Source organism: Vigna angularis, chromosome 8, assembly GCF_016808095.1.
Source record: "Vigna angularis cultivar LongXiaoDou No.4 chromosome 8, ASM1680809v1, whole genome shotgun sequence".
In the NCBI taxonomy this organism is placed as follows: Eukaryota; Viridiplantae; Streptophyta; class Magnoliopsida; order Fabales; family Fabaceae; genus Vigna; species Vigna angularis.
This window is the reverse complement of record NC_068977.1, coordinates 4,540,192-4,553,211: the sequence shown is the minus strand read 5'-3', so window position 1 is coordinate 4,553,211 and position 13,020 is coordinate 4,540,192. Positions and strand designations below refer to the sequence as shown.

Genomic DNA, 13,020 nt, shown 5'->3' with positions numbered 1-13,020 from the left:
AAAAGTATTGGTTGAGTTGAGATCTCCATTTGGGCCATTGTAAGGTTTTTCCACGTGTTGTCTCTTTTTATTTGGTTTGGTCCAAAATATATAGATTTATTGTTTTCCAAATCTTTCATAAATCTACACTCGAGAATAAGCATATGAAAATAAAATAAAAAATTCTAATATTCCTACTAGTTTTCTCAATTCAAACCTAAGTTCATTCTCAAACTTTATACACTTCACCCTCTCTTATAGGTAATAAAAGATAGTAGAGTATTTTTCTCCTAAATTCAACTAAACACTATGAATTAATGGTTCCTTCAAGTCTTTGGTTCCTTAATAAAGTAACAATAGTGTCTCTCATAATTTGTACTGCTTGAGTCAATTCATTCTTCCTCTTATTTCATATGAAATTGCATAAGTTAGTATACAAATCTTATAATGAAAAAATTTCATAGGTCTCACCTGAAACATTACTTTGATATCATTTAATGTGACCTTTATTCACCTCATTGTTTTGTAGTTAATGAATTGTATTAAAGAATTTTTTTAATTACAAATAAAATTCTCTTTTTATTTTTACTAATGACTCAACTTATAAGTTATGTATTTCTAAAATAAAATATAACACTTTTAATTATTTATTAAATAATTTACACATTTTCATTTCTATATATAAGTATTTCACATGATTCCTAATCGTAAGTATACATTAATACTTACCTATTTTGAGCTATACACATACCAACATATTTCAACAGTAGGGTTTTAACTTTATTTCATCTTTTTAAAATAAACTAGTCCAAGGACATAATATACGAGTTTATACGATTGAATGTGGCGGTCAATCAAGTATATTATGGACGAACCATTAGAGAGTGTCACGAGTATTTATCCTTGTCTCCTAAAAAGTCACAGTATTGTTTTAAGCATCAACATTCCATTGCATATTTAAAAATGTAACTTGTATAATGATGAAGATCCATCTTCATTTCAAGCGTATGCGATGTTATGGTGATTAAGAAAGCTCAAAAAAGATCCCCACTAGATATTAAGATAACTAAGGTGTTATACTAAAATTCGAACAATAACCTTTTCAATTGCATCTTTTATCATTTTTCATAAAACCTAAATTATATATATATATATATATAATAATAATAATAATAATAATAATAATAATAATAAGAAGAAGATATTAACTTTTACTATAAGGACAAAACAATAATCTTATATTTTAATCTATTAAAACTTTTTTATCTATAATATAAATTAAATCACAAATTTTCATTACGTCTGAATCTACTCATTTTCACTTAAAAAAAAACAACACAAACTTTACATCTAAATCCATAGCTCTCTCGTTCTTCTTCACTCCTAATCCATTTTTGGTTCCTCTCTACTTCATATTATATGGATCTCATCGTTTGTTATTAAATTATAGTCTTACAATTCATCGTTGATTATGTTGATATTCTTTTTGTTTAAGAGAGTAAAATCTTACAACATTAATCTTCTATTGGATATTACAATAATACACGTTGAATGCTATATACATAAGACTAGAGAAAGAGAAAAATCACAAGACTTTGGCCTGTAAGAATATTCAGATTCTATGGGCTTTCATTAGTATTGAGCAACACATTTAATACAAGCCCATAACATTCGTAGGTAGTGTACATAGCAATATTACTGTTTTATTAGAGTAAAATCTAATGTTTGTTCCTATGTTTTTTTTTCTTGTAATCACACATACCTGCATGCTGTTATGGAAAGACAGTCATTACAATTATAGAACAACAACAAAAGGGTTAAGTTATTCTCTTTAAAACATTTCTAATTTATTTAGTTAACAATTATAATCAATGGCATTCATTGTCTACCACAAAGTCATCACAAACATCACTAAAATATAAATATTATAATATGACTTTTAGAAAATCAGATTAAGTTCAAACTAAGAGATCAACATTTATCATATATCTCTTGTATGAGTCAATCTCATAAGATAATTTCTTATAAATCTGATTTAGTATTAGAAACTTTATCTCCAACTATAGTATAGAAAAAAATTATCTATTTCTACCATTTATGAGTTTGACTCACATGACTTGAGTTATGGTTGGTATATAGTCTAAATACTATATTAAATGACCATTTTAAATGATTTCATAGTTCTCTCCATTCAACCATTTCTAAATTCCAAATCTAATCTCTTCTCTCAAACACAAATTACACTAAAAAATCCTAATGGAGAGCACTAGAATCAAAATCTCAAATAAGAAAAAGGGAAGAACATAAATTCACAACACTAAGAATCAAATAAAATGGGCAACGCAAAGAAATAAGGTTGAATGATCATGGAAATGGAGGAGTGGCGATTGTAGCTTCCACCCTTAGTCAGGCCAATAGCAGAAGTGGTTGTAGTAGGGTTTGATCATGAAGGCGGTGCAACGCTAATAACATCTTCGAATGTGGTGGCCCACGCCTACGTGATCGTCGTTCTCATTAGTGACCTTGTTGCCTGTGTTGTGCGTTGATTCTCCTCACGTTCTTCTTCCCGTCTCACTCGGAGGTCATAGAGCATGAACGATTAAGGCAACGATCATCCCCAACAAGAAGAGAAAAAAATTGTACTCCGTGAACACACTTGGGTCATAAGTCATTGTGGGTGACCATCATCGTCGTCAACTCGCTCGTCCCCATTTGCATTCTTCTTGGATTCTTAATGTGCCTCTTGTTTTCTCCTTCTTAAGTGAAGGTGTTTTTGCTTGCTTTGTGTAATGTGAGTGAGTGTATTAACCTAAGCACATAACACAAATAATTTAATGATACAAACCATGATGAGCTAGCTAAATTTTATACACTAAATTAGGAGACGAGCAATGTGTTCTACAACTTAATAGGTTGATTGACTAAATGGGTTGGGTTAATACAGACTAACAGACTACAAATCCAATTTTTCTTCCACGGACTAATAAGTTGATCCGTCAAACCCAACCTTTTTTGTCATCTACTCAAAATGTAAATACTCAAAATGTAAATTAAGACTTAAGTACTAAAATTTGTAACTTGAAATCAATACTGACTCTCTCATTCAAATATCATTATTTGACCTATGAATTTCTAAAAAATAATAAATGTCAACATGTAGTGACATATTTGAGTATAAATCTAATTATAATAAATTTTAATTATTTTTTTTTAAAATAAAAAACCAATTAAAAATCTAAAATTAAAGATTAATGAAGACATAATTATACACTTGTAATTCACTATACACTCCTTTTTCCAGCAGAATACAGCACTTTTATACGGCTGAGTTTTTTTTTTCTGAGTCCTACTTGGTACTCCCTTGGTGAAAAGGTGTGGTGAAGTATCATTTCTATTTTCAACAATAAAATAAAACAAATTGATTATGTAATTCAGAGTCCAAATATTCTTTTTTATGATTAAAATTTCAATGACAAATATGTTTTATTATAAAGAGTGTGTTTGTTACAATGAATAAGTTATTTACTAACAATTAGTTTGATTTATATAAAAATATTTGATACATATATCAAAATAGTTCAATAATCTTTAGCTTTTTTAATTTCTTTCAATTAACACATTTCTATTTTAATAATTTTCTTTATTATCTTTAATTTCCCTTTACGTATTTCTTAATCCAATTTTGAGAAATAACTAACCATTGTACTATTTTAAGTATTTTTCAAATTACTTTTCAATTTTGTATGTAATTTAATTAAAACAAATTTAATATTGTAAATTGAAGCAACTACTCTTTCATTACATTCACAGATTGAAAATTGTAGAAAACAAATTCAATGAAACAATAGTTTAAATTAAGAAATTAAAATAAATAAATAAATAAATAATATTAATCATCAAATCCAATAAAAAAGTATATATATTACTTTTAAAAAACAAATAAAAGTAATAAAAAATGTAATTATTTTAAAATGAAAATTATAATTACATAATATATTTTTATCTAACAACACAAATCTTAATTATATGTATAATAAAATTTATATAATTATTATTTTTATCAATTTACATTTATTATCTAAATTACTAAGTCCAATAATCTAATTTATGAGTTCAGAACTTATAAGCTAGTTTCCAACTAAATCATAAACTACCAACTATCTTTTAAAAAGAAACAATTAGATGGGCTTTTGACTTAGAGTTGTTTAAACGTTTTTTAATTTATTTTTTTAAGCAACTGGTTTTAAAAAGAAAATAAAATATTCTATCAAAATCTTTTATTAAACTTAAATTAAAAATTAAAAAAATGTGAATAGTTTATCTTTTCTTAAATTTCTTTCTCAAGATAAAATTGGGATAAATTAATCACTAATAATTAAAAAAAAATGTAAGAAAAATATCCTTAAGAACTTGAGAGCACAAATAACTCGTATAATCAAAAAAATAAAACCCTACATTTTAATTAGTTTAGTTAATCTTTTTTAATTTTTTTTCTTGTCGAATCCTAGCAAATTGAAATGGTAACGGTGTGATGCCAATGCCATTGGTGTGAACATTTACCACTTCAGTTTCGGTTTCACTTTCTCCTAGCCTATCCCAACTTTCAGGTTCTAGAGTTTAATGGCGGAGCCACCGCGGTCGCCGGTGACGCCGCCGGCAACGACGATAACCGATCTGGACGAGGACTCCATGGTTAACTGCGCCACCTACCTGAGCCTCCGAGACGTTTGCAATTTGGCGATGGCATCCCCTGCTCTCAAACGCCTCGCCTATTCTGATTCCATCTGGCAACGCTTCTTCAGGTCACAATGCCTTCTTTTACATTTCATTCTTTCAATTCGCTTTCTGTTATTGAATTACTGAATTGAAACCGAATGTCGCAGCGAGCAGTGGCATCAACAGTTTCCTTCGCATTGGAGTGGAAACGGAGCTAGGGAGGTCTATCTGGCCAGATACGCCGCGTTGCGACAATTCAAGTTTCTCGATCCCTTCCTTCTGGAGTTTAGTGAGCACGCTAAGCCTTGCAACCACTTGCTCCTCTGCGAAAATAGTCTTTTCTTCTCACAGGTTGGTTTTTGTATCAAAATTGATTTTGAACGTAATTGATTCAAGGCTTAAGTTAATTACTGGTTTGGTTTTTGCACAACTTTGTCATTCCTTTTAGTTCTTTGTCGTCCAAAATTATCGAGACTAATAAAAACATTCAAGTTTTTTAATGCAATGAAATATATTATAACAGCCTAAATTTATCCCAAATTTAGTAAAAATTCTCGGTAAGTTAATGGCTATCTCACCTATGGAGACAAAAAAGAGGTAAAATTCTAGGGATGGGTCAAATACGTAATTCTTTAGGTGCTGATTTGACTAAGGAGCCTCAACATGTCCAAATGGCAAAGATGAATGTTGATACAAATTCACAAAGTGCAGAATGACTTCCTAAAGAGTGGAAAATTCCCATTGATTTGTCTTTGGACGATGTCCTAGGAGATGTTTCAAAAAGAGTATCCACATAAGACAATTAGAACAATTATGCAAGAGTCTAGCTTTTATATCTCAACCAAAATGTCAGTTGAAGATCTTTAATTTAAATGACGAGTATTATTTTTTGGCGTAAGAAGAGTTAAATCAATTTAAAAGGAATGAAATCTGTCAATTAGTCCCCAAAAACCAATAACTTATTGGAACTAAATCGGTGTTTCGAAATAAATTGGATGACACTGGAACTGTCATGAAAAAAACTATAAGGATACTGCTAGCTATAGCATCTTAATAGATTTTAAGCTTTTTCATGGATGTGAAGAGTGTTTTCTTAAATGGTTTTATTAAGGAAGAAGTCTTTGTTGAATAGCCACCTGATTTCATTGATTTTGATCCTCCAAATCACATTTACAAGCTAAAAAAAGGTTCTATGTGGATTGAAGTAAGCACCTAGAGACAGACTTAGTCACTTTCTTATTCAAAATATTTTAACAGAGGTAATGTTGACTCAATTCTATTTGTTAATAAATCTGATAGTGATATGCTTTTTGTCCAAATATATGTTGATGATATCAAAGAATCATAATTTAACTGTGCTAACAAAATTTAAACAGAAGAAAATATCAAAGAATCACAATTTTTTTTTATACAGGTTCGATTATTCTCAAATTAACATTCAATTTAATCCAAGCAACTTTAGCTGGACTTTTTACAAATTCTTGATAAATATCTAATTACAAGATTCTCTTGTGCAACTAGATCAAGAACAAAACAACTTCCTCTTGAAACATACTTCAAGAGAGAAAAGAAAATTACAAGATAATGGATACAATGAATTACCTACAATATCACAGCAAGAATTCAAAATGCAAGAAAAGTAAAGGAGAAATATCACCTGTATTGTCATTGATTTACAATGAAAAATCTATAATATTGAACATTCTCCCTTGATGAATCTTGAGAAAATAAAAATTGATTTTTACTGCACTACATTCTTAGATATCTCACTTTTGCACTTTCTAATTTCTGGAAAAGAAAATTAGTATCTTCAATTTGAGAATTTGAGAGAGGGAGTTCTTTTAAAGATTATCTCCAGTTTTATTTAGATTCAGTTGATTATATTGAATCTAGATTTGTCTAATTATCTCATTTGGCCCTAACTCATATGGGTTAGGGCCAAAAAAGCTCACAGGACCAAACAAATCCTTTATTGAAAAAACCCACATGACCAAATATCTATAAAGCCCTATAGGTTAGGACTAACCATAGATCTTCTTTTAAATTAACTATTTTATTCTTAAGAAGTTTTCTGATTAAGTTAACATATTGGTATATCTGAAGTTGTAACTTAATAATATTCACTAGTCATGCCTTCCATTGTATTAACATCTAGTTTTTTATTTTTTTTTTAATTTTATAAAATTGAGTGTTCTTTTATTTTTGATATACGAAAATGTTTATGTTATATTAACTCTATTTTATAGAAACAATTAATTATTTGATTTTTTTATGGATGATTCTTTTAAGAAAAATCCATTTCTTTTTAAACTGAAATGTCCTTATTATATTTTAGATGTAAAATCTAAAAATAAGTTAAAAGCTTATTTTTATATATAATCTTTTTTAAATAGTTTATCAAAATAAATTCATAAAAACTTTTAAAACACGAAAGAATTAAAAGAAAATATGCTCCAAATATAAGTAATTTCATGGACTTATAAAAAATGACTTATTTTGAACATTTTTTTCTTTTAAAATTACCTTATTTTTAAGTTTAAAAAACTCAACATATATTATATTTTCAACTTTTTAAAATAATGAAATTATGTATCTAAAATATAATTACAATTAAAAAGTTTTTTTGAATAACTTTTTATAAAACTAATATTTATATATTCTTTAGGAATAATAGATTAGAAGCAAATATAAATTAACTTTCATATTTCAAAATCTTTGCAAAATAATCATTACACTAATTTCTATCAAAACTACCTCTTTTTTATTAGATAATAAAAAACTACCATTGTGCAATAAAATTCTTAAACTGCAATCTTTTTGGGTATTCAACCTTGCAGAAAGAAAGATGTTTGGAGTGAACAAGAAAAAAAAGATATCATTAAAATATCATGTGAAAATTGTTGGGTAGAGATTGCAAAGCAAATTGAAGGAAATAATTGAAAAAACATTAAAAATGAACTAATTTAATTTTGGGGGGCTAGCTCCACCCTAACCTTGTCCCAACCCATTTTATGTGTGGCATTGGAGACTAGGGCTTTTAAAAAGCTCTGTATTAAGTGGACTAGAAAAATAAGGCTTGATTCTACATGGGGTAGGAGCTCAAAATGACAGCAATAAGGCTTGATTCTACATGGACTAGGAGCTCAAATGACAGCTCTAATTGAACCTAATAAATTATTTGCACATATAAGAAAATTTTCTTAGCTCAAATATAATTATATTTTATCCTAATCGATTATTTTATTATCAGATTAAAAACGCAAGTCTTGACTTATCACAATTTGAGTTGATTATGTAGTAAACCTAATCGATTATTTTGTTTATGAAAATATTTTGTCTTCTTGGAAACATTTTGGGAGATATTTCAAACTTTACAAATATTAAACTACCCTAATAACTATTTGTAGAAACCCTTATGAATATTTGGGTTGAGGACATCATGAAAAACTTCACATCATGAAAAACTTCAGATTTCATGGATCACCAACAAAAATTGTGTACATGCAGAGACTAAAATGAATATTTTCTAGGTTTAAGGATTAAAACACAGATTGTGTAGGTATATAATAATGACCAAATGAGTAACTAAATTTGATGTCAAGAGATTTATTTTGCTTTAAATTGGATTTGAAGTAAAGTGATTAATGTTTGTTTTTTTTTATATTCTAAAGGTAAGTTAGTAAAATAAAGTTTATTGGTTTTGTCTATCCAAAGCGCAAGCTACATAGAGTACTCCATTAATTTCTTTGAACCAAATTGATTCCTTAATGTGGAATACATGTGAAAACTTACCTCAAATTATGCTTAGATATTTCTGAGTGAATGTGTAGTAGTAGTTCAAGAATTTAGCATTTTCTGAAGTTTGCTTCTTCACAATTTTGCTCTCTACTGATTTGTCGGGTGTGGTGTGGTGTGGTGAGCAGGGTTCACTTGTGAAAATGATGGATTTGGATGGCTATCTGAAAGGAACAACAGATTTTTTCCACACCTTAAGTGATCATAAAGCAAGAATCACCTGTATGAGGTAAATTAGGTAACCTTTGTTGCTGTTACCTTTGTAGTTTTTATATTAGGCTCATTACATGTTTAAATTAATTTCTATCATGACAGCATGTCCATTTCCTTGTAAATTACGTTCTCACTTTCATTCTTTTTAATTCGATGCCATACATACTGTCATTTACATGCTGTTGGTTCAATTCTTTTCCTTTTCTTTATAACTTTTGGTGAATTAGCTTATTTTTTGAGCCTAGAATAAGAGAGAGACTAGGATTTTTAAGAACCAATTTGGTTTTATGCCTGGAAAGTCTACAACAAAAGTTTTTTATTTTCTAATGAAGGTGATGGGTAGTTACTGAAGCATAAAAAGAAACTTATATTTAGTTTTAGGAAAGATATATGATTAAGTGTGAAGGGAAATATTGTCGAGAATTGATAGGGAGTTGGGTTTTAAGGGAGGACAAAGTCCCACAAGGTTAGGTCGACTGCATGAATCACTTGATGCTCTTCAGCTTATAAAAGATGACAGAGATTGTGGAAAACATGATAAAATCAGAAAAGGTGATTTGGACATGTGCATATAAGGGAACTGAAATCACCTGTGAAGAGAGTAGATTGTGGGTTGGGCATTGGAGGAAATTGGTAAGAGGTATCTCACTGTGAATAGTATCCCTTTGATTATGGTCTTCTACAGAACTCACTATTCATTTAGCTGATCTCACCTAGTGAGATATGACTGTAGTTGTTAGTAAATTACCTGTACTTGCTTCATAAAATAATTTGAATGGTTTGTTGGTTAGTAACGATATTCCTAGAATTATTATATGTTATTTTGATTTTCCAAGTTAGATATTTTTCCCTTCTAGAAACTAAATTTCTGTGGAATTTGGGGTGAATTGGCTTAAGCTGAATTAAAATAATCAAACTGCAGGTTGTTTCCCCTTAATGAAGTGACTTCATTATTTCGAGGCAAAACACTGGGGGAAGAGCAAAGTGTTTTAGTTACCTCCAGCTGCGATCACTCCATTCGCCTGTGGTGGAAGGTATCACATAATTTACGACATTCTAGAGACCCCCAAATGTATGTCAAGTCAACGTTGTTATTCCTATTATTCCATATGCTTTGGGTGTTCCCATTAGGAAAGGAGAATGGAGAGTGAGAAATGAAAGGATGGAAATATAACAATTTTCCCTTATAATACTTGATAAAGAAGTTGAATGACGATATCCGTGGTAAGTATGTATATCCATCTTTATCTGTATCTGTGCGATCAAAAGTAAAATATATATAAACAAATACTTGAAGTTGTTTTGGATTACAATTCAATTTTATGTCCCTTGTGTTGTATTTCTAGTATGTACTGTGTTCTACCAATGAACAAAGTACCACAATTTGATCACTTATGCTTGCTCCAAGAAACACTTTTCTTTTTGTCAAATTTTTCTTGGATTCACTTTAGCAAGATGAACCTTGACGCTATCGAGGAAAGTTATTCTTATTCTTTTTATCATGTCTATTTTTACAGTGTTTTTCATCTTTTCCTTTGTGTAGGGTTCAAGCTTGAGGTGCTTTAGAGGCCACAACGGTCCTGTTTTGTCACTGTCAAATAAATTATTGGGTGAGGATAGCAGCAAAGTTTTAGCAAGTGGAGGAGAAGATGGTACTGTTCGACTATGGTCTCTTAGCTCGAGTGGTGGACGAGGACAACGTGCTTTGAAGGCTACACTTTATGGGCACGAAAAACCTGTAAATATAATGTCCATTGCTGGGTACGAGTTGATATATTTTGGTTTTCACCGTTACTATGCTTTTCTTTCTTTGATTTTGTGTTAGGGTAGTGAACTATGGGGGTCCAATGTTGGTAAGTTAATCACAGTATTCCAGTAACATGTCATGTCCGTTTTTATGCATTTTATTTTTATTTGCTTAGAACTTAAATTTTTATATAATTGATATGTATCATGTTCAAGGAATTGTAGTTCTTATACCCAGGGGAGGGTTATTGTACTGAGACTCATTTGGATTTACATTTTGTTTATTTATGTCTCACCCTGTAAAATGTACTTTAATTTAGAGATGCATGGTTGGTTTAAGTTGAATACTGAGGATTCTTATAATTTTCACCTGTATGTTCTGCCTGATTAACTTGTAGTGATGCAATTCAACTGTGTAAAGGTTTTCATATTAGTCATCAGCTACAATGATAGATCCTTCATGCCCTCATTTTTCAGGCACAAAACTTCACTTTTGGCGACCATCTCAAGAGATTCTAAGGTAATCCTTATATTCCTGTCTTTTACGTTGTCATGTTAATTTACTTGTGTGTTAATTACCTTTGTTTCCTAAAGGATAAACATAGCATGCATATTGTGTCATAAATTTATCAAAAATGAATATGATAACAGTCAACATGTATGGATACAATGGTATCTGCTTTAAAAACTTAATTGGAAAAAGCTTACCTGAAATACATAACTTAAAATAGTTTTTTTAATATAGAAGTAATCGAGCTAACCAAGATCTTGTGTGTTTTCTTCCTAAGGTGTGATAAGTACCTCCTGTTTGAACTAGTTGAACATTTTCTCTGTCTAGTATGTAAGATACTGGTTTATGAAAGGGAAAAAACTGCAAAGACAAAATAGTGGAGACTTTTTATTCAAATGCTATTTGATTGCTAGTATATCAAATTCATTCCCTTGGAAAGTTAAACCTTATATTCCAAACCTTTTTTCTTTCTGCTCAAACAGTGCGAAGAAACCTCTATGTTTATCCAACCTTGCTTTATGCTTTTTTTAAGTTGTTGATCAGGATTTGCTAAAATATGATGTCTGTTGGCAATTGAGGTTAGATCTGGTTTGCAATCGATGATTTTATTGTTTAGTTTACTGTAGCAGTTAGAGAAAAAGTGGCGCATTGTTATAGTAACTAAGCTTAGGTTTTAAACCTATAATCCATGTTTTCAGATTTCTTTTGAAGTTGACAGTTTTTAAAATAGATCACACTGTATGGTTCAGTGGTAAATATTGTTTAGTGAATCAAAATAAAACCTTAATAATATTTTTGAAATTTGGCTATTCTTTTACAATATTGGAGCTTTTAAATCTTAATAGGTGAGGGTATGGGATACTGCTACTGCTACATCATCTGCTGTTCGTGCCTCCTGTTGTGTGGGCATGACTTCTGTTCCTGGTACGCCTGTGAACATGAAATGCCATGAATCACTATTATATGTGGCGGCTGGTTCCTCTGTCACTGCAGTTGATTTAAGGACAATGCAGAAAGTTGTCACCGCAGCTATACATCAACCAAAGTTGTGTTCATTTGATGCGGTTCCTTCAAAATATTTAATATGCACAGGTGGTGATGGCAGGTATGATCAGTTACTGTTTCGAGAGAAGAAACTTTGCTGTTGTTGCCAATCATCAAAATTAGTGAATCACTCTTGTCTCTTTAGTTGTTTGTACTCTGTGAAGATCATGGTGAAACATCATGTTATGTTTTAGTTGGTAGTATTTTCCAATGGATGGCACTGACCACAACTTCAATGCTGCAGGGCAATGCTCTGGGATATTAGGAGAAATCAAGAATCATTAAAGCCAGAGCCTATAGCTGAGTTGGATGGACATTATGGACCAGTAACTTTACTGTACATGGATTCATACAAAATAGTTACTGGGGGGCCTAAAAATGCTGACGTGAATGTATGGGATGTGGACACGGGTGTACAAACAAATTCCTTGCTTTGCTCTTCAACTGATGGTGCTGGATCTGGCTGTGATGCCATGGCCGTAGATGGGTGTAGAATTACTACTGCTAGCTCTTTTGAAGATTATTCTGTTGTGTGTTTCAGGGACTTCAACAATGCTACCAATCCTGTTGCAAAACAAGAAAACGAACTGACATCAAAATTTTGGGACTCTATATCTGATGATGACTGAATCTTGGTGGCTCCCAAAATTATATAGATGAATTTAATTTTCTTTTTCAGTTTGGTTAGAAAGTTAGTTTTACACAGAATCTTAGTGTTATCTCTTTCTTTTTAGTAGGAATTCAGATTGAACTCGGCATGGTATCATCGCATTTGGTTATTTGGTATGTGACCAACTTCTTATATGGATATGACTATATCCAATTCCAATTAGACTCGAAATGAACATTTTCTAAGGATGCCAGTTTTGTTTATGGTAACTATTTTTTTTACAATCCAAACAAATGCGTTTTTAAGCCAAACAAATCCTCTTTAAAAATATAAAATTATGAGTTAAGCATAAATAAGTATTATTTGGAATTATTTGTGTTTTTCATTTTTAGATTATAGTTGAGAA

At 30.4% G+C, this 13,020-nt stretch overlaps 1 protein-coding gene across 1 annotated transcript; it reads left to right on the top strand.

Annotated features, from left to right (window-relative positions):
* The first annotated feature begins 4,479 nt into the window (after nt 1-4,479).
* On the top strand, nt 4,480-12,856 carry LOC108344707 (ribosome biogenesis protein ytm1). Its single transcript, XM_017583169.2, has 8 exons — nt 4,480-4,781; nt 4,863-5,046; nt 8,619-8,719; nt 9,626-9,737; nt 10,247-10,464; nt 10,927-10,969; nt 11,806-12,065; nt 12,249-12,856. The coding sequence occupies exons 1-8, from the start codon at nt 4,600-4,602 to the stop codon at nt 12,631-12,633; spliced, it is 1,485 nt and encodes a 494-aa protein (XP_017438658.1). The 5' UTR covers nt 4,480-4,599; the 3' UTR covers nt 12,634-12,856.
* The last annotated feature ends 164 nt before the right edge of the window (nt 12,857-13,020 follow it).